Here is a 27,683-nt window from a genome sequence, read left to right on the forward strand (position 1 = left end):
GGTCCTGTGACACAGATTACGAGGCGAGTGGGTTAGTCCTTCCTCACTCCAGCCTTCCTCCCCCTGAGATCCCCGAGAAGGAAAAGGGCAAGGAAAACCAGGATGGAAGGTCCCCAAGCAGATTTGTTTGAGTGCCAAATACCAAAAACGAGTTGATGGGTTGATCCCAAATCAGAAAATGATGATTTCTTTTCTGTTTTTCAAACCGAAAGCAAACACCGTGTGAATGGAAATTATTGGAGCGATTACAACTAATTGAAAACTGAAGAAGTAAAGTAGTTTGCAAATGGGAAACAGAATCGAGATAACACAACACCATTCTTTGCAGCTATTCACTTGGCACCGAATTCGCACATTGTTGACTGCCAACGAGTGCCTTGTCATCATTATCATTGTCGTCATTATGCTCGTTATTGCCGCGACCATCGCCGTCACTTCGACTTTATAACATAATAGAGCCGTTCGATGGCCGGTTGACCCGACAGTCGAAGACGCAACTGCAGGTGTCTGTCGATGACAGCAGTCGCCGTTGTTGTTGTTCTCGGTTGTTGTTGTTGGCGTTGTTATCATCATTTTCATTAATGGTAAACCAATCATTTTTCAATTATATTCGCCGCTGGATACAAATTGTCTGATTTGCGTGTGCCAAACCAAACCAAACTGAGCCAAACCGAACTGAACTCAACCGAGCCAAGTTGAATCGTGGCAGGCGCCATGCCGCGCCCCCCTCTCTGCCGCCCCTCCTGTTGTTTGTGCCACCCACTTAGCACCCAGGCACCACTCCTCCCACTCTGCTCAGGTTGTCCTTCGAGCCTGGCCAACTTTCGGGTACCCTTGGGCAATGTAAACTGGAAGATACTCGTGGTTTCAGGTTAAGAGTAGCATAAATAGCATAACTAACAAATCACTAGGAACTCGTTTAGAAGCCTTTCTAATAAACAGATAGTTTGTTTGATACTTGATAGTTTTGCCAAAGATCTTTGGGTTGATTGTGTGAACTCAAGTATGGCATCCAATCCCATTCCTACTCCTTCGCCAGGACTCTTTTAAAGGGCAGCTGGAGTTCGCCTATGCCGCGCCTCTCGCATTTTTGTGAATTTATTTTGCATTGCGCCAAACCAATTGAAGTGTCAGCGGCAGAAGGAATCGCCGCGTGGCGCCACGCCCCCGAATTGCAACAGTTGATAAAGTGCACAACTCCTGCGGGTTAAGTTGCGCCATATAAATAGTCTGGATCATGCTGCGCAGCCCCACAGAGTCCGCGCACATAATGCGCCCATAATTCGCCGACAATTCCTCAATTACGGGCGAGGTGGGCGGTGGGCGGTGGTCCCGCCCCCCTGTCAACCGCCCCCTGTTTGCCACCCACCCCGGGGAAAGGCGGGCGGCGGGCGGCGGGCAGGTTCTAATCTATAAAATTAATTTCCTCGAAATCTCGAGCAGGCAAGCAAGTGCCCCCGGGGAACAGGAAGCCCAAATTGTAAAGTTCTCGGCCGCCTAAGCCACTTGTTGTTCCAAATTAGCGTGAAATGCGATTTATAATGTCAATTGTGCTCGGACCTCGCTTTACGTTTGCGGCTCGCTAAATTGGAAAATATGCCAGAGACAAAGGTGCGGATTAGTGGGTCGCAAATGGAAAATGGAAAATGGAAAATGCAGAATGGGATAGGAGAATGGAGAACTGAGAAGGCGAGATGAAACAAGAGGTCCTTCCATCAATCAATGGCAACCAAGAGCGAGTGACCATCAATCAAGGAACGGGTTTCCAAAGCCCGGAAAACTATTTGCCCTAATTGCGCAGGGCCGCGCCTAATTTCCCAGCCAGGTAGCAACCCCTTCGGCCCTTCGGTCCAACTTTTGGATAGCTTTTGGGCAAACAATGAAAGTGTCAAAACCTCGCTTGCTTTTTTAACAAATGGACAGGGCGGCGGCAGGAAGGAAACCAGTTGGGTTGGCGAGCTAAAAGCATTGCCTACACTGAGTGTGTTACTGGGGATCTCCTTCGGTGGATCCAGAATCCCAACCTCTGAGGAGTCCTCTCCATTCCCTTTTTGTATGGTAGAAGTATTCCCTTAGCCTTGGCCGGGGCTCTCAGGTTTTTTGGCCTCTCAAGTGGCTCCGGGCGAGCAAATTAAGTATAACTCATTATCGCAATCAAGAAATCCTTCGCCGGCGAGAGCAACAACATCATTGTTTGCACAGCCAGATGAAATCGGATTTGTTGTTGCTTATTGCTCGTCGCTCGGTGCTTGTTGCACACCAATTTTCTACTCAAAACTTATGACAGCCAATTCGAGAGAACGACCGAAATTATACAGACACTCGATCGGACGGGGGGGGCCCAGTTGCAGGCCATGACTGTTCAGTTTATCCGCACAGATACACACATGTTTATCTTACACACATAAATAAGAGTGTGTGTGTGTGTGTGTGTGAGTAGTGTGCAACGTCGTCTTCATCCTCGTGCTGCGGGGCTCGTTGAAATCAACATCAAACCTTTAATTTGATGATTCTGCAAATAATTCGTAGGAGTCGTTGACGTTTTTTGTTTAACCCCTCGCTGTCCGCCAGACTTTGTCTGTTGACTTTTCCGCGCAGACGAGGCGTGAAAATATAATAACACATTTATAATTATATTTCCCCCTCCCCTCCCCTCCCGTCCCCTCCCCTCGCCACTCCTCTCCTTTTTTTGGCTCCCATTGTTCGGGGGCAAACAACGCCGCAAAAGTGAAAGGCATTCGGCGCAAATTGCCCGAAATTTGCCATAGTTGCGGAATTAGAGTGATCAGGGCAATCTGCGAACGTGATTAGTGTGACCAGGGCTCCTCGCTCTATCTTCTCGCCTGAGTGCTTCTTGCTTCTTTTTTCTTTTTTCGAGTTGAATGCACTGACGAGTGACTGGCGATCTCAAATGGCAACTGCTCGTTTATGGAATTCGCATTTATACACCCACCGATTGTTTGGATTGTCCGATATTGGTATTTAATTCATTTAATTTTATTTTTAAATGTGGCATCTACCGGAGTTCCCACCTCAGCTTGAAGGCAAACAGGAAGTCCCCGCAAACGAAAACAGTTTTCAAATGACTAATTTTCCGATCCACAAACACCCGGTTCTCGGTTCTCACACTCCATCGTATTTTCATTACTCGATGAGTCCAATCGGACGGTAATAACGAGGTTCATTTGTGGGAGCTGCAAACTGGATTGGAATGGTTGCCCAATCCGGACGATCGGCGGTAATGTTTATTGAGTAAATACAAATGCGAGTTAACACATTCCGTTTGGATTGTCATCCGATAATTACGCCTTTCAAAACGCGATAATAGGCCTCATTCAATCGGGCGATCGAGAGCTAAAACAGATTGCCCTCTTCCTCGGCCTCTGATTGGGATTGGGATTGGAATTGGAATTGGAAGTGGGCTTTGCCTAATTGTTTGATGGGTTTTGATTTGGAAAAGTGCTATAATTACCGTCCGCCTGGCTTGTAGTTGTAGGTGATTCAAAACGTTGTCTTCCCGCGCTATTTTCGGTCAGAAACCAGCCCATCTGTGTGATCTGTTTTCGATTCCGGGAGGGAGGGAGTTCCTTCTTCGTTGAGAGCAATTCACCAAAGGGACAAAGACAGAGATTCAAGCGAGCGATTCATTGACTTAGTCACTGTCCGTCACCAGGAGCACACCTCCCTGCCAAATGGCTAATTGCCGATCCAAAGCCATGGCCCAAAGGCCCTCCGCTCCCACTTCCACTACCATTTCCACTTCCCCCGCCGCCTGCGCTGCCCGATTTGGTGCGCTAAGTGCTTAACGAGCTACTTTCCCACTTGAAGACACGTCCGAAAGAGTAGCAGTCGAGTGAGCTGGAAATAATGAACGAACGAGATCTGTCTGGCCTTTTGGGAGGTTGGACCAGCCTCTCTGTGCGCTGTGCTCATTTCGCGCTAATAAGTTCGATGATATTCACAATGCGAGTGGAGTGTGGAGTGTGGAGTGGACTGGAATGGAGATGGTGAGTGTAATGGCGAGTGCGTGCAAGACGAATCATTACCGTCCGCCGGGGAAGTGGGAACCCCGAACCAGGAATCCAGAGCCCAGAACCCGGAGAAGGTCACGTTTTCGCGCCCTGGGTGGTGTTCGGTGTTCGGTGGGTGGGTGGTTGGTGCTGGTTCTGCGCCCCCGGAACAAACAACAAACAAATCCAGCCGAGATATACATAAGTGTAATTGCGACAATGTGGCTGCACTTACACGTGTCATCGCAGCATCATCCGCTGCTGTCCATCCTTTCGAGAACTTGTTACGCACTTGCTTTAGTTGCTTTGCCTGCTTTTCCTGCTTTACTTTCCACCCCCGAGGGTGTTTTCCCAACCCTCCCAGGGGACCTTCGGACAAACCACAGTGGCACACTGTTGCCATTGACTTTGTGGAAGGGCGAACGAACCCCTCGGCCCTTCGGAAAACGCGACTCTGTTTATCCGCCGGGGAAGTTATGGGGGATTACTGGGCGATTATCAGTTGTTTGCGGCGGAAATGAGGGGTAATTGATTGCTGTGTACGCGAACGGAGCTCTCGTTTATTAACTGGTAAGAAGCACACTAATTGGAGAGCATTTAAATGGTAATGTTCTTGCGGATCTGTAAATCGTTCTTGCTGTTTTTATCCAGTTTCCATACCCTTCAATAGGTCACTCTTTCGGGGACTTTCGATCGGGAGCCCTGCCTCCCACTTGCCGTTCGCCGTTCGCGTTTCCGTTGCGTTTTCCTGGAAACCCCAAGTGTGGAAAATTAAAACCCACTCGTCCCCGCCGAAAAAGAATACAACACAATAAAAAAGAAAAGACGAGGCGAGGCGATGGCAGGCGATGCCTGACATGAGCCCGAAGGTAACACAATACTCCAGGCAGGGCAGCAACTACTTAAAATGCAATTATATGCATTATTATTCGGCTGCCGGGCGAGTATTTCTGTACACAAATACGCAGAATGAGCCCATGGTGGGGGAGCAGGGGAGCAGCGGTGGGGAAAATGGGAGACGACGAGTATTTAAATGCCCACCTCAGCTACTAATTATTACCAGGAAAAACTCTTGAAATTGACGTTTCATTTTGTGCGGCGGGGCCCGTCAACATCCCATTCCCATTCCCATTCCCATTCCCATTCCCATCGGGATGGAGCTGAGGAGCTCAGCGGTCCGACTCTCCAGACCGCCTGGTTTCACTCAAGAAGGCCGGGCCAGGAACACAACAAATCCAGAACGGGTACTCGGTGAACGCCGATCGGCGTGATTGTGCACATCGAACTGCAGGCAACAGGGAACAGATTAAGGCACTCCAGAAATTATGAAAAAATAATATTTTTCTTGGAACTGATACCATTTTAAACGAATTGGTACTCCGCGCAGAGTCAACAAAATGAAGAAGTTTCACGACCATGAGAAAGGGCGCGAGTGTCTGCGAAGACTGGAGAACGAGCAACGAAGAATGGAGAGTGGAGAGCGAAGAATGCAGCGAAGGAGAGCTGAGGTAGGTAATCAGAGCTGCTGGGTTGGCTGTATAGCTATTTCCCACAGCAGCTGGCGAAACCTTCTAAAAAGAGCGGTTTGAAAACTCCCAAAGGAGCGCCCCAAAGTATGCAACAATAGCTTTTAACACAGTAACTTTCGATTGGAGGTTCAGAGGAGCATGTTAATCAATTCCTCGCTGGATTCCTGGTGATCTCAGCTTGGCCAGTTGGCTACTTTCATCGGGAAGCGGCCAGCACTGGCGGGTAACTCGATCGCCGGCGGTGCAGACGGAGCTGCGTCAAGTGGCAGCATCGGCCAGTCGAGCTGTCTGCCGCAAGTCTGGTTTCTTCGGGTTCCCAGGCCAGAGTCCGGGGATCTGGTTGTCTGCCAATCGGAGGACCGTGGCTACTCCAATGACTCCGCAGTCCGCAGTCCACAGTCCACAGTCCACGACTTGTTCCCCACTCGCAACCATCGCATCCATTTCCACGCGGTCGCCCCGCTCGATCGAGACTTTGTTCACTTGAACGCGTCGACACTTCAGTAAATTAGTTTCGTAGAACTTCCACTGCGGCCCACACTGAGAGGAATTCCGCGCACCGAGCGGAAAAGGAAAGGGTCGTACAGTAAAATGTGTGTGAGCTGTGTACCTGCTTCGAAATACTGCCGTAGTTTTGGATTCGTTGCCCCTGCCTTTTCAAAACCTCTGTTTGGGAATTTGGTTGCGAGTGAAGCATAGTTGGTGGGTTGCGACTGGAAACCCGAATAGAGTGTCCCTATATCGCGGTAAAACCCCATCGAGGCCTTTCAAAGTCAACTCAAAAAGCGGATGAATAATTCCGCCTCGAAATTCGTGCGGGGTTGGAAATTTATTCACACAGAAACGTGTAATTACCCAGACACAAAACAGAGCAGAATCAGCAATGCACACAGACACATACACTCTCACACACACACACATACACGCTCAGGCACTTACCAATACTTAAGCAAACACTCACGCACACAGGCGAAAATTGGCAGCACAAAAAGTTCACTTCAAGTTCGTCTCTTTTCGCCTCGAGCGAAAAGTTCGAGGAAAAGTTTGGGGCGAAGGGGGAAAGGCGGAAAGGGGAAGGCGGCCTGGAAAAAGTGGGTGGCGGCGGAATGCGGGGGGCGTGGGGGCGTGGCAGCAGTCGGTGCTGCTGTTACTGGCATGGAAAATTAACAATTTTTCAATTAAAATCAATATGGAGTGTGTACTCGTAGTCGTAGTTTCCTTTTTTAGCTCGGCGCAGGGTTAAGGTGGGCGTGGCGGGCCAAGGGGGCGCAGAAGTGGGCGTGGGTGTGGCCGTGCTGTCTGCATGGGTAATCTGCATGTGTGTGTGTGTGTGTGTGTACATTTCAGGAAAATAGCTTAAGTGCCTGAAAATATGCAACGCATTCAACGAGCCAACTTTGGCAGTGTGCGTGTGTGTGTGTGAGTGCGTGTGTGTGTGAATTAGTGTCTGCTTGGAGGTGTGTGTGTGTGTGTGTCGGAGCGTATGTGTTTCTGTTTGTTTATGTATGTTTTGCGTTGTGTTGTTAGTTTTTCGGGCGCCGCTGCTGTCACTTCGAAAAGGCAAAACTCTACAGCTTTTTGTTCCAAATAATGCTGTTATTTTTAATGGCACTGTCTTTGTGTGCGTGTGCCTGCACTGGAGAAAAAACCACAAGCTCAGATGGGATATGTAGGCTCAGTAAATACGTACAGCAATTGGGAACTTAATGGCCTACATCACTTTGGGATAAAAGTAGTGGCTCCTTAAGAAACACTTGACTCCTTCAACATTCCAAATTTCCAGCATCGGAGTATAAGCACACTGGTTTTTCTTGCAGTGCCTATCTGCTTGTATTGGTGGGGTCGTGGCTCCTCTTGTCCTCCTTGTGCTCGTGCATCGTTTTGCGGTTGTTTCGGTCTCTCCGAGTATTTTGCGGCCGTCTAACTGTTGAGTCCTTTCCCCCGCTCACACACACACACACACACACCCACACACACGCACGTGAACCCACACAGATGGAGCGGGAATGGGGAGGGGGGAGGGGGGCTGAGCCGAGGATAGACTCCATTTGTGGGCACCGCAAACAACGTTAAATGCAAATTTACACTCCAGCCACTCCCACAAACTGATGTACAACTAGCGACGCTCCAAAGCGCCCTGGATTTGCCACACCCCCTTCGCCCCTTCCACCCGCTCTCTCCCCACCAACACCCCACACTAACACACTAACACACCAACACCCACACCCACACAGCTGTGCACACAAAATGGCCGTACTTTGGCGCCATTGCTTCACTTCAGTTGTCCTTCGCTCCTGGCTCCCTGCTCCCTGCTCCCTGCTCCGTGCTCCGTGCTCCTTGCTCCTTGTTTTTGTTGACTATTGCCGTTATTGCCAAGTCGGAGTGGGTCGGAGTGAGACGGAGAACGGCGGCAGGGGGGTGATGGGGGGCAAGAAGGGGGCTCCAGTGGCCAGAATTGAAGTGTTAGTAGTAATGCTACTAATTGGACTCGCTTTTAGCAACGCTTCATGTGCCCCCAAGCAATCTCGATCCCGAGAACCCAATCCCATCCCAATCCCAATGCCAGAGCTCCTTCAAAGTGCTCCACACACACACACACACACACACACATGCACTTGTGCACAGTGCCACAGCAGCAGCAACACCAACACCAGAGCAAAACCAGCACAAGTGCGGGTGTCCTTCTCCGAAGTCTATAATTGGAAAATTTTACACACTCGAAATTCAATTTCAGCTGCAGAATATCAGTTGAATGGCGGCGAGTGGGCGGTGGGCGGTCGGTGGATGCCCGGGGAATTAGTGGAATTGCATGCCGGCGATATGTTTAATTAGCAGCGATCACAGAAACAGATGCAACTCTGATTTATGGAATGGAGCCTTAACTCGGCTGCCAGCTCAATTTGACCACCGATCAACGGACTATTCTGCCCTGGGGTAATAACCAAAACTATAGTAGTCTACCTGCAAATTATTGGAAATCCTTTTGGGTTATTATTATTATGAGAAAGCTTTCCGAACAACTTGTTATTACGTATATCATCAGTTTCGGGGTTCGATGGCCTTACTCCAGAAATGGTAATATGGAAATGAGCGTGCATTTAAGTGCCCGGATCCTTGAAGTGCCTGCCATTAGCATTCCAGAAAAGAGCCGGAGAGCGACTGCGAACCCGTCCGCTCGACGATTCAGGACTTACAGCTGGGAGAGTGGTAAAAAAAAGGGCAAATTCGCCAAGAAATCGCGCCATAATTACTCTTTTTTCAGTGCTAATTAAACACACACAGTCGTTTTCGGGTTCGGCTTTTAAGGGTGGCAATTTGGCTTAACTGAAGTTCACTCAATGCAAGCACACACACACACACACACACAGAGAGTACACACACACACAGAGAGAGAGCGAGCACACAGACAGGGTATACTTGTCTCGCTCACTCCCGCGGTCCTGGGACTTAGAACAATAACGGCCATTAAAATGCTTAATTATAAATTCGCAAACGTTGCTGAAATTTTCTACGTTTTTTCCCCAAACCTCGGTGGTTCCCCCTTCCCCTTCCACAGCTCCCTCCCTCGCCATCTCCCTCGCACCCTATCGCCGTCTCACTTGCCCAGCGTGAAGCGGACGTTAAATGATTTCCGGATTCTGCGTTGTTCGCAGTGCTGAGCACACTTTTACCTATGCACATTCCACATTGTTCTTTAAAACCCAATTAAGTGCCAGTTCCCGAAAGTGTTCCCCCGAACTGCTGTTAAATTTGTTAAATGTTTTCAAATTATATGTATGTGCTGGTGTCAGGTAATCCACTTTTAAATGCAGTAAATAATAGTGGAATTAGTCACAGTGTTTTGTGGGGAAGGAGAGCTCGAGAATGCGGGGAACTTGAGATCAAGCTGCACTTAAGATTGGCTTGCCGAGACGACGAGTGGAGTGGAGTGGAGTGCAGCTCCCCAACTGAAGGAGGTGTGAAAAATCAGAGCGAAGACATCCAAACAAGCAGATGACGAACCGAAGACAAAGGATCTCCATCTCGATCTCAATCTCAATCTCGATCTCGATTCGAGGGGAAATGCAAATTGCGCGGCCGAGTTTTTGTTTTGCCAACAGCAAACACCTCCGCGGCGGATGTAATTAGTTCGTTAATTCTTTGGGGAAGAGCTCGTAGCGAGGAGCTCTGGATGCGAGAAGACAATGCCCCATATCGGGTTACCCAACAGGCAGCAGAAGGCTGACTCACCTGTATGCGATCCTCGGGCAGCTCCGTCTTCAGGGACAGCATTTCGCGGGCGTAGACGTCGGGGTAGTGGGCTTCCTTGAAGGCCTCCTCCAGCTTCTCCAGCTGGTAGCTGGTGAATATGGTGCGGCTGTGCCGCCGCTTCTTTTTCTTCTTCTTGCTGTTGGGACCCACGCCGAAGCCGTTCAGCCCGTCCATGCCGAAGTCCTTGGGCGCCAGGGAGCCTGGAAGAGTCCGAATTGCAATCAGCATTAATGTTGGAAAGTAAAGTTACGAAATACAGAATAAGCAACATATTCTAGCAAGCGATTCCAATCGGTTTCTTTGAAGGCAGGCAAGTATCCCCCTTCCGATACTTCCGATATATATATACATATATATAGTCTTGTCAAATTAGTTGACGAGAGTCCCACGACCGGTGCCGGAAAACACATGGCGCTGAAGCGCGACTTGAAGTGGTTTCAGTGGTTTGTTATTTTAATATTTAATAATTGTATCTAGTTTCCCACTTGTCTGTCGCTTACGTTCGCGCTCACGTTTACTGCTCGTTTTGGGCTTGTCACACACATCACTGTTGTTCCGAGGAAAACCCCACTTGAGAGGCTGTCGAAAGCGGGGAAAGTGAAAGCGTCGGAGGAGGAGGAGGAGGACGCCACTGGATGGCAATGGGGATGGAGACTCGGATCGAAGGAAGGAGCTGACAGGCGTTGACAGGCGCGATTTGCGTTTTCGATGACTGCCAGTGGAGTAATTGCACTGAGAAAAAGCAACAGCAGCTGCTTCTCTTTTAGGCAACTATTCGTTAGTCTCAATGGGATTCGGTTATCCGTTTCGCACTCAAATCACACTCTTTTTCTCTCTGTGCGCGCTCAGAGTTGAGCGGCCTGAGGATGAGTTAAGGACGCAGATGAGTCGGGGACTGGAGATGGAGATTGGAGATGAGTCGGAGTCTCGGGATTGAGGCCACTTGGCGGATTCGAGGCCTTCGAGGGTTGGCAAGCGGCCGTGTTTTGGCCAAATCGAACTTGTGGCCTGAGCACCCGGAAAACACAGATGCACAGTGCGGTGATCGAGTGGTCTGGACCACTCCACTCCGCAGTTTGGAAAGTATGGAAAAGTATGTGGAAAAGTATGGAAAAGTGCGGAAAACAAAACACACACGCCAGAGCCACATTCGTGCAGCCATAAACGGCCAGAAAAAACATTTCGCATTGAAATTCGATACGAAAAATGAAGTAGAAGCAGGCTGTTGTGCTGACGAGTTGTTCAAGTGAACCCCATTCCCATTCCCATCTCCCCCTACCCCATCCCCCTCCCCATCTAGATGCCACTTCCCGCCCGATTTTCCCATTATTTGTGCGTAAAAAATATCTCCGGAGCTGCTAGTGAAAATGCGTGTAATGAAGGCCGAAAATTGCATCTTGAATTACCAAGCAAAATGCAGTTCACTAGGGGAATTCAAGGTATGCTAAAGGAAATTTAATTGTTCGGATTTTTCGGCAAAAAAGAACTCTGTGCGAGGGTCGCAATTATTGGGTGTATATTTCACGGTCAGTATTTAATTAAAACACTACAAAGGCCTTCATTTTAACGAATGCTTTTCACAGCTCCGATTTTTACTTTATTCCCGACCAATTTCACTTTTGAGAAATGCATTTTCGGTAAATTGAGTTTGGCTCTATTTGTGTTTCATTTTTCTTCAACTTTAGTGAATTATTTGTGTTGCCTATCTTGTGCAACTTGGGACTCAAAAGGTTATCGGCATCAGGAAAATAAATGTACCATAGTTTGCTGTTAGAAGTTTTCATCATTGTATAATAATTGAATTTACTTTCAATTTCCGTTGCGAACAATAAATACTGAGAAATACGAACTCGGTGATTAGTTAATTCGGGAACGCAGAAAAGTAGGCAACGTCGAAATTCTCTGCGCTTTTAATGAGCTCATACACACGCACACATTGAAAGCTGTGCCAGCATGCCAACGTGCATACTAACACAAGCACACACACACACACACACATGCATCACAACATATTAGCAATTAAAATTTTCTTAGTTAATTACTTTAAGCAGACGACGACGAAGGATGAAGGACGAAAGGATGTCGGCGACGTCAGCTGGGAAAAATGCCAGAGCGAAAATGTCCCCAGCCAAATGAAAGGCGACAACATTCTTCGGTCTCCCTCGCTCCCGCTTCCGCCCCCCTCTATTTTTCTCTTTCTTTCTCTGTCTCGCTCGCTTGACTTTCGCACAAAGGAAGCCGTTCCGTTCCCTCTCTTTCTCGCCTGGCAAGTGAATTTTATGAAATTTATGCGCATTTCACTAGAAAATTTAATTAGGAAATCTAATTTGCTCAAAAGCGCATAAAAAATGTTGTCGCTTCTGAAGGGGATTTTTCGCCCCACGCCGCTGCTTAATTTTCCCAGCGCTCCGCATTCTCGCCGTCCCCCTCTCCATCTCCATCTCCATCGCAGTCCCCACTTCCCCTTCCGTTTCATTCCATGGTGTTCCCCTCACTGGCTCGTTTTGTAAGCTGCACCATTTTTGTTAGTCAGACAAAGTTACAGGGAGAGAAACCTGCTGTTCCGGCTTGCACTAAAAGCACGTTCGAGTGTGTCAGCTAAAAACAGCTAAAATTTCGAAACTTATTTTCGAAGCTTAGAGCTTCGAGCTCCTTCGATACCTCCCAAATCAGCGCATTAATTAGGATCCCCTAATTAAGATCCTCTTTCAGCTAAAACACACTTAACACATTCTCCCGATAAATATCCAAATATTTTTACCGTGTGGCTTTTCCTCCGCCCCACTCCCTCCGCACTCTCCGCCCAATTTTCGCCCCTCCCCCCACTTTCCCCGCCCATTTCTCGCCATGCATCAAGTAACCAACAAAATGACTAATTCCTCGTCTGTGTGCTGGTGTGCTAGTGTGCGAGTGGGCGAGTGTGCGTGTGTGCATGTGTGTCGCATAAACAGTTGCATGGCAAAATACGCTAATAAAGTGGCTGAGTTGTTGGCAACGCGGCAGCGACGCGGCTGCGCAGTCGGCGCCGACAGAGGCTGCGGCAGAGGCAGCGGCGACGTCACCGTTGAAGGGGCATTCGCAGTTCGCAATTTGCATTAGCACCAAAGTGGCTGCGTTTTTGTGCATGTGTGCGACTGTGTGGGTGTGTGTGTGGATGTGGGTGAACTGCCATTCGGGTTTTCGCTTATTTTTCGTACGCTTTTTCCGTACTAATTAGAAATGAAATTGAATTATTTGCTTGAGGAATCAAACAGAAGCCACAGCGCAAAAACCAGAAAGAGGCTACGCCGAGTGGACCAGTAAATGCTCCAATTAACAACTTTGATAACTCGCTGTTTGATGCCGGAAGGTGGATTTCGGAAGGTACTTGATGCTGGGACGCAGGACTCGTTCGACAAGCGACTGGCTCGCAGTATTAATACCTAATTTAAATTAAGTATTCGTCTGATTGTCTTCTAAGATAGTTCAATACGTAGTTTGGAGTGTTTAGAGGCTATGTTGTAAACCTGGCAATTTCAAAGCCAATTAAAATAAAAACAATTTGCATTCTCAAGCAAGGAACACAAAAGGACTATAAGGACGCTTTATGGACGGAAGAGTACTGGCCTAAATTTCCAGTTTAATCAAATTTTTAACTGGAACTGCAGCTCTTGTTTGGCCGTAGTGGCCAACACTGTGAAAAAAGAGAGGCGGCGCAGAAGCGTTAGTGGCAACAGCAATCACGTTAACCAACTTTGACACAAAGCCGGCTAAAACGCTGCCTTCACCTGGGCCATTCGGGTGGAGTGAGTGGCAGTGGGTGGCTGTGGGTGGCTGTGGGTGGCTGGTTGGGTTAGTGGGCGGAAACAATGGAGCGAAGAAGAAGCAGTCACACGACAAGCAAGGAATCTAATTAACAATTTTCCATTGAGTGCGCAAATTACGAGGAACAGGAACAGAAGCGAGGGATCCGGCAGTCCTGTCCCGAAAGAGACGGCAAGAGGGATGCCGAAAGAGATGGCGAGTGGGTCGGAGGGTCGGAGGGAGGGAGACGGGGAGAGACGGAGGAGGCAGGCAGACAGGAGCAATTAGACGGGGACGAATGCCGGACAATGTCAAGGCGAGTTTTCAGCATAAATTCCAGACAAAGTCGATTGGGAAACTGGAGTTTTCAGTTTGGGAAGAAGTTGGGCCAAGAGCTGGCATTCAACCCATTGGAAGACTCGTAATTTTGCAACATACTTTTCCATAAAGAAGCTGATGTCTTCATCGATTTGGCTGTATATAGTAGCTAACCCTTGCCACCCCTTCCGGTGTTCCGGTGTTCCGGTGAGTGAGTGTTAACTCGGCTTTATCACCCCGACATCCGACATATTCACGTATTCGGTCAACTGGTACGACGTGAATCGCAATTGGTCTCGCTTCACACATGTCACACTTGTACAAATGTGTGCCGTGTGTTTGCCCAAACATCTCCTTTGCGTTGCTCGTCCTGCGTGTTTCAATTAAGCCGAACGATTTTCCGGGGGCCCTCGCTTCGACATGGCCAGCAAATAAAAGTTAGACACGCTTCCAGGCAAAGGATTCTCCTGGGGTAACACAATGCAGCGAAGGAGGAAAAAATGCCAATTAAAATCTTAGCCATGACAAGTGCAACACGATGGTGCAACAGCCCCCCACCCCCTCCCGCTTTCCCCGGCAACAGCCTTCGCTTCCAGTTTTCAAGGCAAATTGCCCTACTTGTCAGTCTCTCGGCTCCTTCGCTTTTCCTCGGCTTTTGTGTAATCTTGTCTTGCAATCTGCTCGCAGCAAATGGCTCAAAAGTGGCTGCTCCTCCCCCCCCCAGCTGCGAGTTTTCCCGGCTTTCCTCTGGAAGAATGCAGGCGTCGAGTGGAAGACTTAAGCAGGGCACTTCGCCCATAAAAACAGAATGGAAAGAATGCGCGGCCAAGTGGCCAAGTTCGTGTTGCCGGGCCCAGAGATTAGAGTTTAGAAGGGCCCACTACACTGCAGCAACATTGTCGGGGCAACATGAACGGCAGCAACATCGCCTCAACAGCAGCAACTTCAACAGCAGCAACACCAGCTACACCATTGACAAAAGGGCAATTAAGTAGGCCCGAGATCTCGTCAGAAGGAGTCAAGAGCCCCGCGAAGGACCTAGATAAAACAATCTAAGGAAGCCTCGTGCTTAAATAAAAATGTGCTCCTTATCCCTGCAAAGTGGGAAATAAACAACGCAACAAAATATAAGTTTAAGCATTTCGAAACGAGCTGCAGGATTAGAGGAACTCCCTTTCAATGAGCTTTTCTTTTTGTTTCATTAGAGCCGAGCAGCCAACTAATTATGGTATCCAATAAGCCTTTAGTAGATGTACGCAGATGTCCTGCAGCTTCGGTTTTAGGTACTCAGTTTGTGGCGATGTCCTGGCTTTTGGTGCGCTTCAATTTATTGGCACACTCAGTGCGGCCTTTCCCTCTCTCCCTCTCGTTCTCCCTCCCACTGGCCAGCACTCCGCTCGGCATCCTTCGAACCAGTTTCCAGATCCTTTCTTATTAGACAAGTTTATGTGTGCGCTCCGGTTATGTGTTCTCGCTCCGGTCGAAAGGGGTAAGGGTTGGAAAGAGACGACGCGATGCGGTGCGAGCGAGAGGGAGCGACACGACGACGAAAGGACGACAGGACGACAGGACGAAAGGACGTGTGAGGATGTGGGGAGAGATGTATGCGCGTGCAAATTGCGTATAAAAGCGTATGTTGAAAATATTTATTGCCCGTTACGAATGCAACAAAATGAAAATGGAAATTTCATTATTTGACTTTCGTCGCTCGCATGTGTGTTTGTTTAAGTGTGTGTAAGTGTGTGTGCAAATGTGTGCGTGTGGGGTTTTCCTTTTGTTTTTTCGTTAGCTAAATTGTTTATTTTATTAGCAATTTGGAGAATTTATGTGCGCGACATGTGAAATTTACGCTTCACCCTTTACCCTCCACCATTCCCCATTCACCATTCACCATTCCCCATCCACCATTCACCCTGTGCCCTTGGCCCTTGGCCACGCCCCCGCCACAGGACCTTCGGGAGGCGGGATCCATGGCTCGAAATGAAGCGCAGGAATGCCCATTAATTAGGCCGAGTGCCGAGCTGGCGCCCCCTGTTGGCCTGTTGGCCGAAGGACATGCAGCTTTTTTCGACTTCCTTCACCGAATGGAAGAACGAGTTGCAGTGGAAGGACTCCAGGATGTATGGCCTACCTTTGGGCTTCCCCTAAATTCGCTGGTCACTCGCACCGCGATCGTACTCACCAGGCAAACAAGTTCCGGCTGCCGCGGCGAAGCTCTTCAGCTGGGGAAATCCTGAAATGAAGAGGGGACTCAAGTTAGAAAGCTGGTTACATTTGGTTTGTACCTATGTCTACTACTCCTTTAGAGCGATATATTCCGGCATTCAAAGCTTAATTAATCAGCATCAAAGATTCGGTTACAGTTACACCATGAAAACCACTTCGGTGGCCTTTAAAGCGAGCACCCACCGTACAGTTGGACTCTTTGCATTTATTAGCCAGAGGAGGACCTCCGAAATACACCCCTCAGCCAAGGAAATCGGGAGGAGAGTGTTGCATGCACAAGGCGACCCCCTTGCTCGCGAAAATACACTGAGAACTATTTCAGAGTCACTTCTACGAAGCATTTTAGAGACTTCTACTTCAAGTATATATATGTATATATATATATATATATATAGACCATTTCATACAACTGGTGTTCCTTGTTTTCTGGGAAGCATCCGAAATGAATATAGTTTTGAACAGGGACCGACTTTTCTCTGCGTGTCGCCGATACTCAGAAATGCAAATCGACGACCTCGGTGTCGAGATCGAGACAAGCTCTCCTTGCAATCCCAACCCCTGCCCCTGTCCCACCCCCTCGACCCCTCGACCCCCTGACCCCCCGACCCCTTCACCGAGAGAAGGAGTAACATATCAAAGCAAAATCAAATTTGACAGACAACCGCGCTAATTTCTGGCCGAAGTTGCATTGTTTCAAGGCGTTCGACTCGTTCGAGTTCGCTTTTGATTTCGCTTTTGCTGTGGATGTGGCTTGTTTCTCGCTCCTGGCTTTGTTTTTCGAGATTCTGAGGGGAATCAGAACTGGATCGGATCGGTCGGACCGCCAGCTTGAGCTTGAAACCGAACAGAACTGAAAATGGAGCAGAAAGTGGGACGCGGACTGGCATTTCCCTCAATTGTTTCACGGTGACGCATAGTCGAGCACAATAAAAATGGGAATGGGATTGGGAATGAGACCTCGACATATGCCAACAATAACGACGATGGTGATTATTATGTCGACAATCAAACCGCATTTATTAGCTCTCTACCAGAAATTCCGATTGCGATTGCTATTGCCATTGCCGATGAAACCCGATACGGCAGTATGTGCGCGAAATTTCTCTGGAGAATCGCTGTGGAGAATCGCTGAAACAAAGGAGGGAGACTGCAAGTGACGAAGTACTTATAAATTGATTAACGCTCGACAATGGCTGATGTGGGTCGTTTGGCGCGGAGCTTGGGGTAAGTATGGAAAAATACGGAAAATAGCGGGCAGTCGGGGGTTAAGAGCGGACCGCACAAGGCGATCGTGGAGCGTGTGGGTCGGGAGCACCGTGAGCATCGCCAACCGGCGACCTAAACTTGCCACATACGAGTAGACTTGGGAGTCGTGAGGGAAAAGCAAGTCAATTAGTGAAACACTCACAAAATGCAATGCTATACGTTCAATCACTCAAATGATACAGGTAATAAAGCCAATTTATACAAAACCGCACGAAAACAAAAGTCCAAAATTTTATGGAATTCTAAAGTAAACTTACTCACAACCTACTGCAGATAAGTTACTTTTCAATCTGACTTAAATTATTAAAGTTATGGTTACTAGAAGTGCTGGTTTCAGGGGCGGATACAGGTATCTGCCTGGGGGGGGCGATCAAAATTTTTTTTAAACAATGCAAGTAGCAGGTGGCAAATAATCAAAAATTATACGCAGTTTTATTCAAAACACTCTGTACAAATAAATTAATTAATTTTAATCTAAATGGCGAATTCCATTATTCTTTTCCCTCTTTTTAAAAACTTTTCTATAACTCTCTCGATGTGAATACTGATTTCGGAATGCGTATGTAGCAATGCTAGGCTAGTTAGTCTTAGGAGGAGCGATAGACAAGGGAAGAAGTAGGGCAAGGAAGGACTGGCGACACGCTGTAACACGCAGGTTTCCGAAGTTCACGCCAGTGAAGCACCTTTTTCAGAAGCTGAGGGGGGCGATCGCCCCTATCGCCCCCCTGTATCCGCCACTGGCTGGTTTTTGATCACTTTTCAGCAAACCCATTTTTTTTTTTTAATTGATAAGGGGTTAGGTCATAAAAATTGCAAAACATAAAAATAAACAATCAACCAATGATGCAGTTTTCTAGGGAATTGAACTACAAGCTTTTTGAGGCATGTCACTCCAAAATCAAATAAGTAAAAAATTATCTATGGTGATGAAGTTAAACCGCAATTTGGCAAACTAATTTTTTTGAAAATTGAAGGGGTTGCTCAGAGGTACTATATATCACATCAAATATCACATGGATTGCAAGTGGATGAGTTAAGCGGTGTGGGATTTTCTGCAAAGCCATCTATTAGATATTTGGAGGAGCCATTAACCCAGTGATTTGGACGGTATAAAAAGCGATAAAAAGCGGAGTGAATAGCCGAGTCGCAGTGCCATTTATCTGGCAGCCAGCAGTCGGTCGGTCGTTCGAACATGTGAATCACATCGTGTCCACAATTGAAACAATTTCCAGCCGAAAAAGTGCTGAGTAGCCACTCCAAATAGCCAGGTAGATGGCCATGCCATGAATAATTAGCAGTAGTAGTTGTTGATTGTCGGTGTTGCTGTTGTTGCTGTTGCTGTTGCTGTTTGGATGTTGCTGATGGGATGTTGCTGCTGCCGTTGGACAGTGAAAGCAGCCAAATTCCGAATTCAAATCCAAATCCGCACCGAAATCCCACTTTCGAGCCGCTGAGGAAGCGGACTCAAGTGCCAAATCGTGTTTATTTGCGTTACAAAATTAGCGCAGCGCAGCGCCTTCTCCGGAGGGGCCTCCCTCCTCCAAAAGGGGCTTATGTGCCGCGGATCCCCCTCGACGACGCTCCTGAACTTCGGGGCACGAATTGCCCGGCTCTGATTGCCATGTGACGGGGCACAAATCCGCCTTATGAATACATGAATACGAATGCGAGTGCCCCGAGTATGGTAAACTCATGGAAACAGATTTTCAATAAATGTATCTTTAAAACTTGTCTTCGAATGTGAAAAAGCTTTACTCAAGGTATCCGAAATGAGTGTAGTGACTAAATCGTATTTTGAATCGGTTGAAATAGGCAGGCCCCACTGTACTCCACAGCATAGTTATCGCTTTATTATTACTGTAATTTGTGATTATCGCGAATGAATTGCAAGCGTTCCGTTTGAGAAAATTTGAACGAGTTGCGGCTAATTCTGGCCAGTTCGCCTGGCTGTGAATCAGCTTCCACCCACACCCGCATCCACACTCGCACTCACACTGGCACACACTCTCCCTCACACACACACACACAGGGGCACGGACAAATTAACCCTTGAGTGGCACTCGGCACTTCGTTCGTCAAGTCGCTTTAATTGACTTTTAAATTCGCAAAAAATCAAAGCGAAAAAGTGTGACAAAGTGCCAAAAAAAAAACAAAAAAAAAAAAAAAAAGAGGAGAGTGTGAAAAGGTGGGCGGGGAGGGGGAGGGGCTGAAAAGTGCAGCAACAACAATAACAAGAACAACAAATGAAACAATAACTGCACTCGTGGAACGCCGACGCCGAACATTTTCACACCTCAGACAATAAGGATTTTCGAAAGGGGGAGGAGAAAAGAGGGCGAGAAAAGGGGGTGGTAGGTGGGCAGGGTGGGGGCACACTCGATGGTCGTCCGCTCACTAAAAAAAATCGAAGGGCGTTCGCTGGCACTTTCCCCACCCACTCTCCGCACCTCTCCCACCCACTTTCCACCCGTTCTTTTTCTTTTTCTAATCTACGTCAACGCAAAATCAAAGCAATGTCAAACGACGACCGCACACATTGTCCGCGGCGCAACTACAATTAAGAGTATTTTTATCAGCCAAGGAGACGCGACGGAGTGAGTACAAGTGAATACGAGTGAGTGTACTCGGTCAGGCTATTAGCAAAGTGGCTCAAATATCAAAGGGCAGCAATTAGCAGCAGGAGCAGGAGTCTTCGTCAGTTGCAACACTTCCCGTCGCCCCGAAACCATCAAGTGTCTATTCCTAATATATAGTATATATATTCCTTAAATAAATAAATAACCCTATGCCAATTAAGCCACAGCAACTACAGCTGATCTGATGAATAGAATGTGTAATTAGTAAATCATAAACTGGCGGCAATTATTTGACAGCTTTCGGCGCCGCACAAAAACCGAAAACCCGTCGAATCGAAATTTAGAAAAACGCTAAATGGTTAATTTCGAGCGGCAAGGAATTTACCGAAATATTCGCAACAACAATAAACAATATTCGCAATATTCGTGTGGGGTGTGTGTGGGGTGTGTGGGGGGTGTGTGTGGGGTGTGTGTGGGGGGTGTGTGTGTGTGCTTGTGCGACGTTCGTTTGTCGGTGTGCAAACACATCAAAACGACTGTCACAACAAAGCGACGCGAGGAGCCAAAATGAAAATTGTCAATTAAATGTGGGGAAAGCGAAGAAGCCGAAAAACCGTTTTCGCCATTGTCGTTGGGCAACCAATTTTCCGACTCGGTTTTCCCTTCTGGTAAAAGATCAAAGGCACTTAATGGAAGGCGCCAAATACCCGGCTCCGGGCAGGAAATCCGCCGAAATCCGACCGAACTTGATGCGATTTTTTAATTGACGAACTGGCTGCGCAAGCGGGCATGAAATCAGCTCCACAAAACCAAACTGCGAGTGCGAGTGTCTGCGACATGGAGAGCAGAACGGGTCGACGATATGCAAAATTAAATACGATGACGCGAACGAAAAGCAACGAGGAGCGACTACTGAGAACTGAGAACTGAGAACTCCAATCGATGCTCGACTGGCACACACCCTGGAGTGGGAAATGAGAAGTGAAGTTTACACTGAAAACTTGGAGTTAAGCACTGAAATCCTCATCGCATATCAAGTACTGATAGTTTAGCTCGAACAAACCCTGTAAACATTCCGCACCAAGTTGAAATACCTTCTTTAGCAGCTTCCCACGTTCATTAGGCGCTGCTTAAGACGAGGCAGTGAAAAGCCGCGATGAGCGAAAATAGCGCTGTAATTAAGGTGGCCAGAACACCAAGGGCGGAAAGAAAGCTCCGGAAGGTGCAGAAAATAAAGCCAAAAAGGCCGGAAGTGACGGGATAAACAAATTCCGAGTCGAAAACTGAGTCGAACTGCTGTGAATAACGAATAATACGTCAAGTGCGCATCGAAATTGGCACAGTGAATCAGTGCGGAGCAGCAGAAGTCGGGATGGAAGATCGGAGATCGGAGATCGGCGATGACGATGATATTTCAACGCTAATTAAAATAATAATAACAAAAATAACAGCTGCCACTTGAAGCTACAAGATTATCGGAGCCCCTTTACAGTTTGCACAGAAAAAAAACAGCGATGGCTCTACAATGGGTTATTTATAACCAAAACAAAAATTTGGATATGAAAAGCATGGGTGTTTTACCAAATACCAAATACCAAATGCCAGCAGCACAACAGCTTGAGACGACTTTTTCTTTTGGGCACACTTTTCTTCGAGTGTATCCCCAGCACTCCTGCCTCATTTCTCTCCGTGCCTTTCTGCTCATCTGCGTCGGCTGTCATCGCCGACTTGGGATGATATTGCCACTTGCAAATGAGCTTTGGGTTTTCGCTCAGTGTGCGTCTGTCAACGGCAAACAAAGGCGCGCTTACAGTGGCACCAAGCACCCAAAAGTCAGCCACTTTTGATAATAATGTGCAGATAAAGAAGCGTGTTCCCTAATAATAATTCCCCAATGCACAACTAAATAAGAATAATCTTTTTAAATTCCTTTCAGCTACCTTCAGTTTACCCACGCACAGTGGACTTATTGGAGTCGCAGAGCACCACTTTGCACCACCGCCTCCCTCCCTCCCTCTCACACACACACACACTTACACACTGCAATTAGCAGCTCAGCTTGAGTGGTGCGGGGGGCGGGGTGGTGCTGTGCCCCCAAGTGGAGTGGCTTCGCAGGCGGACTGTAGTGGGCCAAAGCTGATTTGCTGATTCGCCTGGACGATGGCTCGTTGAATAATTCCTTTTTTATGCCGACTAAGCGGCACTCTACACACCGATTCGCCCCACTGTGCCACTGTATGGGTGTGCACTCATTGGCTGTGTGTGTGTCTGTGTTGGTTTGTCTGGCAGGTGACAAAACCAGTTGCGATTGTTAATTGCGTTTAAACCCTGAATGCCATTGTACGTTTGCACGGAAAGAAATGGAAATGGTTGGTCTTCGCATTAACTTCTATAAAGTTTCAACTGCTAGGAACCCTTATAGGATACTACTTGGATCTACACGTCCAGCAAAAAGTGATTGCCCGAATATTTGCAATTATTTCTATAAACTTGTAAATTATTTTTCAAATTAAATGTGTGAATATTGCGGCTAATTTTCTCGATTTTTATTTTAAGGCTGCCAGTCATTGGTTTTTATTTTGGCTTTTCTTTCGGTGTACGTGGTTTGTCGGTGGGTCGGTGGGTGTCTTGGTGGGGACAGTGGCTTACCCTGCGCGTGCAGCAGCGGGTGGTGCGGATGGTGCGGGTGGTGGTGCTGTATCGGCGGCGGCGGTGGCGGCCCCCCCGCGGCCCCGTGTGGGTGGTGGTGCGGGTGGTGCTGGTGCTGGTGCTGGTGCTGATGATGGTGGTGCACCGCCGCGGCCAGCTGGTGGGGCATAAAGGCCGCCGCCACCGCCGCATGGGCATTGAAGTAGGCCATTCGCGAGGCGGCCGCCATGGTCATTTGGTGGTGCTCCCTGTAGTGGTGGTGCTGCTGGTGGTGGTTGAGCTGTTTCTGTGGCTCCAAGCCACCCACTAAATTGCCCTCAGCCGCATTGCCCGTTGTTGTTGCTCCTGTTGTTGCTCCTGTTGCTGCTGTTGCTGTTGCTGCTGCTGATGTTGCTGCTGCCCCGCTGACATACGACGTTGCTGCAGTGGCTGTTGCTTCTGCCATCGCGGCATTTGTTGTCTTCGGCGGTGCTGGCGATTGGCGCTCTTTCGCCAGTGTTGTTGCACCGGCAACAGTTGCCGTTGTTGCCGTCGTCGTCAGGTCGGTCGGCGTTTCAGAGGCAGCTGCCACCGCCAAGCCCAGCAGCTCCTGGATGGCAAATGGTGAACGCTGCGGCATTGCTAATTGCTAATTGCTAGTTGCTAATATTTAAGGCTACGACTAAATGGTGCTGCTGTCAGCAGAGAAGCATGGTTCGGCCCAAAAAAAATATTAAAAAAAAACGAACTGCAAACAACAAAGAACTACGGCTACGTTGCAATGTTGCACGCGGGATGCAGTAGTGCGAAGTTGCGCCTGGCACGCGTCGCAGAAAAACACACAACAAATTCGCAATAATTTCCACGTTAAACTGTTGCCTGCCTTAATGTGCACCAGGAGTTTTGTCGTCGCAGTTGCTGTCGTGCTGTTGCTGCCGTAGTGTTGCTGCCGTGATGTTGCTGCTGGTGCTGGTGGTTGGCTTTCGACTTGGCTTTGCATTCCGCTCTGGATTTGGCCAAGGAGGCATTCAGCTAACAAACGGTAAACGGCCAGCGGAGCTTTGCTCTTCCGAGGACCTCAAATCATGGCAAACGCAGTAGCAACATCTGCAGCGGCAGCAGCAGCAATGCCAACGGCAGCGCGCTGGCTGCGGCGCCGACGTCGACTGCGCCGCCCGGCAACGGTAAATATTCAGGGGCGGTCTCTGTCGCACGCTAGCCGCGCTCTTTCCACCCCAACTGGTGCGAGCGAGGCAGCACCATGTGGGACTTCCCTCGGCAACATGGCGCATGTGCAGCATCTGTTCGCCATGAGAGCGAGGAGGGCAGCACTAGCCTTCCAAGCGGCAGCTAGCCGTGCTCTTCGCACTCACGGCCAGCCTTCCAGCTTTCCCTTGAACTTCCAGTTCTTAAGCCATCGTGAGTGTATTGGTGAGCCACAAGTCGTGGTATTGGTGTTGCGGCGTCAGAGTGTGCGGCACCCATTTTGTGTGAGTGAAAGAGGGCCAGGAAGAGAGGGGAGAGCGCGGAAGGGGAGCCCAAAAAAGATATCGAAGACTCGAACTCGCAGCTCGAACTCCTCTCCGTTCAATGAAGGACGCCAATTTATGGCCCAAAAAACAAGAAAGCATTCGGTTTTCAGCTGTAAAAACTACTCACTTGTCGGGCCGAATTGTCGCCCGTCTAACAATGCTTTCAAAAAAAAAACTGTCTAATTAAAATTTTCGCCAAAAACTTTTACTATTCGAATGCGTAAATTAGCATTTACACTTGGCCATGTATGCGCGTTCGAGGGAGAGTCCTTGCTGCGCAGTTCCGCAGGATTTTCGGGCCAGTATGTGGGTTAGTTATTGTTCTCAGGGAACTCGGTCTCCCATGGGGCAATTGTGCTGAAATTCGGTACTCGGACAGCCGGCTCTTCAGATGGCTTTACCAAATGGTTCGACATGATTTCGGGGCAAGTAGAGGAGCATACTGAGGGACTTGAACTTTAGCATTCAAAAAAAATCACAGGGAACAATCCGAAACTGAACTTTTATTGGCGTTGGAAAGACATGATCGGCTGCATCAGAAGCTCGCCAATAAGCGTGCAACGGTCCGTGCGGGGCCTTTCTCACGCCCCCACAGTGGGCTCCCCTATGGAGGAACCCACGCGGCAATTAGACAATTCAAATGCCAACGCTCACACGGACAAATTAGAGCGGATCGGAGCGGATCGAGCATCCGTCGGGCCACGCAGTCTGGCATCAAAGACAAGAGAGAGAGAGACGGAACACGAGAACCTCGGGAGAGAGAGAGGGCAACACTGGGAAGAAAGAAAGACAGACGACGGTGCGTACTAGAAGAATTCCGCGGAGTAACCCGATATTTTTTAGAGCAGGTCGCTCCGGATGATTCATTCGGTTCTGTTTCTGCGAGCTCTTCAGCAAACTCTCGTTTATTTGCCGGAATTTGATTGTTAATTAACTTGCAATTACAATCGCCGGGATCCTGTCAAAATAAATATTGAGTTTCGCAGACGATTATGGGTAATCCGATAGCCAGAGAGAGATATAGAGTTCCCTATTTCGACCAGAACTAGTTTTCACCTGGCGGTCATTGGCTACTGTTCAATGTTCAACGTTGGCGATTTATTATTTTTTACTGGGTCCTTCGGCATGTCCTTCGAGTTTGCAGAAGCTCAGACCTTTGTGCTTTTGTTTTGCAAATATTTTGACGTGCGAACGAGGGACTGACAACCCGACTACCTGTGGACAGTCGGGCTATATATCTGCAGATACACATAGACATAGGCACATATCAGTGTGTATATATTCGTATAAATTGTGCACGGATATTTGGATACCGGGTGCCCCGCTTCGAGTTCTGCTTCGAGTTGCTCTTCACATTTCTGGTAGTTGACGTGGCCCGCCAAATGATTCAATTATGCTCTCAAGTGCGAAAGTTGACCAAAATCGACTGTCAATTATGTGTCGAGATTTATTTACTTAACTATTATTGTCTTGGCACACACACAATACACTACGCACTCTGTGTGTACAATGGGAATTGGACAAACTTAATTATGAACAATTAAAGTTCAGTTACTTTTTGTGTAGGCTTCCCCCAGCGTTTTTCTCGATTATTTTTGGAGTGATGGCCGCGACTGACAGCCGCAATCGGGATTGCCAAAAAAAAAAAAATAATAAAAAAACAAAAAGCGTACAAAAATCAGTAATAAATAATAAGTCAAATGGCATAAATAACAACAAGCACATTGTTGTGTAATTAAGTTGTTAGCTGCGAACAAATCTCCGTAAATCTTCGCGGGGAGACGGGGGTGTTTTGGAGGAGCTTCAGACAATATTATTGTCACACAATTGTTGCCGTGTGATTAGTTGAAACTTTAATTGCACCACAATGGCATAATAACAGCGATAATGGCCCAAAAAGCTAAGAAAAATTGTGGAGCGAAGGCTTTCAAGCTTATAGTTCGGCGAGGTTTGAATACTCTCACAAAAATATGCCGTTCCTAAGTGTTTATAGATTTTATTATGAATATACATAAAGAATCAAGTATCCGCATATTTCATCAATTTTGTTATGAGAGGATGGAAGTAACAACATGTGAATTTTAAATGGGGAACGTTTCGAGTTTCGGTACCCCCAATTATTTTATAGGGCATGCTAAATTGAGTTTACCGTACAAGTGGTGGCAGCTTGGTATTAGCCGTGAATTATAATCGTCATTATCATATCACAATTATTTATTTATTGTTATTGTGGCTGCTATTTCCCTGGCTCCGTCTATTGTTGTGTGTGCTGCTGATTTCGAGTTAAGTTTTCAATTATTTAATTGTTTATTTCGCTGGGTAACGTGAGAAAATTAATTTCTGCCTTTGGCAAAGGCGAATTGTTGCCCGCTGCTTACAGGTGGCGCCACTGTTGCGTTTATGGCTAATTTTGCACAGAGCCAATCAGAGATTCCTTGTTTTGCGGTTGGTTTGTGTCCTCGCTAAGGAGTACTTGGGCGGCAAAGTTAATTAGTAAAAGTTTTCGAGTATTAATTAGCACAAAGTCTGGGTTTCCTGATACCTGAATTCCGCATACTTTTCTTATCTAAACGTTTAATTTGAACTGCAGACTTAAGTGCAGAAAAAATACAACCTTTACCATAAAAGCACAGTCTATATATGTAGATTGAAAGCTAGCATTTGTTTTTCGGCAACCTACTAATATCATTTTGGATGTCTAGCAGTTGTTTTAGCTTCATGCTGTTGAGAACACCGCCGCAAAACGCACTCAAACGAAACAATACAGAAGATGACGCCTCAGAATGACGGGGATGGAGGTCCTTTAATGGGATTATCTGCACTAATTTCCACCCAACAAAAAGTAACAGCCGACTTAAAACTGAAAATACTCGATCACCGTTTGTGTGAGCGACGGGAAAAATGATTTATCATTTAAGAACACTCGAGTGTGAAGATGCTTGCTGACAGGGCTAGGCTATATGCTATATGCTCAGTTCTTCGACTGGGTGGGTTTCGGTGCATACACGGAGAGAAACAACATTTTCATTTGTATTCTATCCGTGAAAACGTGTGTTAATTGCGGCAGAGGTACAGCACGCAAGTTGAAGGCAGAGAGGATCATGATTTGTTCACTTCTTGCTTCCCAAAATCGCCCCCCCGTTTCTCGCAGTGTACCACTATATCTGGCTGTGTGAGCTACCGAAGTGGCCGAAGAGTGTGCTCGACAATGACGACGAACCAATTTATGGGACAGGCTTTCGAGCCGGCACTTGAGTAAACCGAAAGGCAAACACTACACCACTACACACACAGCCGAGCACCGAACTATGCGAGCGGTGGTATGGGGTGTGATTCGGTGATTAGGGGTGGTGGCAACCCTGTCCGCCGCCTTTCGGGTGGTTGCAGCCCCGAACTAGAAAATAGGCAACAAAGAGCTGGAGGGCCGGGGCAAATTAGTAGCAGCACAACAGGAACACAATTACAATATCGAAAATAAGGGAGCGAGCGAGCGGTGCGGAATCCAAAATGGCCGAACTCCAGCTGAAGTGTAACGGAAGAAGTGGCCGGCCGGCCGCTGAATTC

General features: G+C 47.8%; 1 protein-coding gene across 1 annotated transcript in view; it reads right to left on the minus strand.

The window, feature by feature from the left end:
* The window catches only part of LOC108097390 (pituitary homeobox homolog Ptx1), a 32,123-nt gene extending 8,472 nt beyond the window's left edge, over positions 1 to 23,651 (minus strand). Inside the window, 3 exon segments of the mRNA XM_017199649.2 lie at positions 9,770 to 9,990; positions 16,074 to 16,124; positions 22,609 to 23,651. Coding sequence (XP_017055138.2) covers positions 9,770 to 9,990; positions 16,074 to 16,124; positions 22,609 to 23,227 — 891 coding nt within the window. The 5' untranslated portion in view covers positions 23,228 to 23,651.
* Between the last annotated feature and the right edge of the window lie 4,032 nt (positions 23,652 to 27,683).

This window comes from Drosophila ficusphila, unplaced genomic scaffold (genome assembly GCF_018152265.1).
Source record: "Drosophila ficusphila isolate 14025-0441.05 unplaced genomic scaffold, ASM1815226v1 contig_198, whole genome shotgun sequence".
Lineage (NCBI taxonomy): Eukaryota > Metazoa > Arthropoda > Insecta > Diptera > Drosophilidae > Drosophila > Drosophila ficusphila.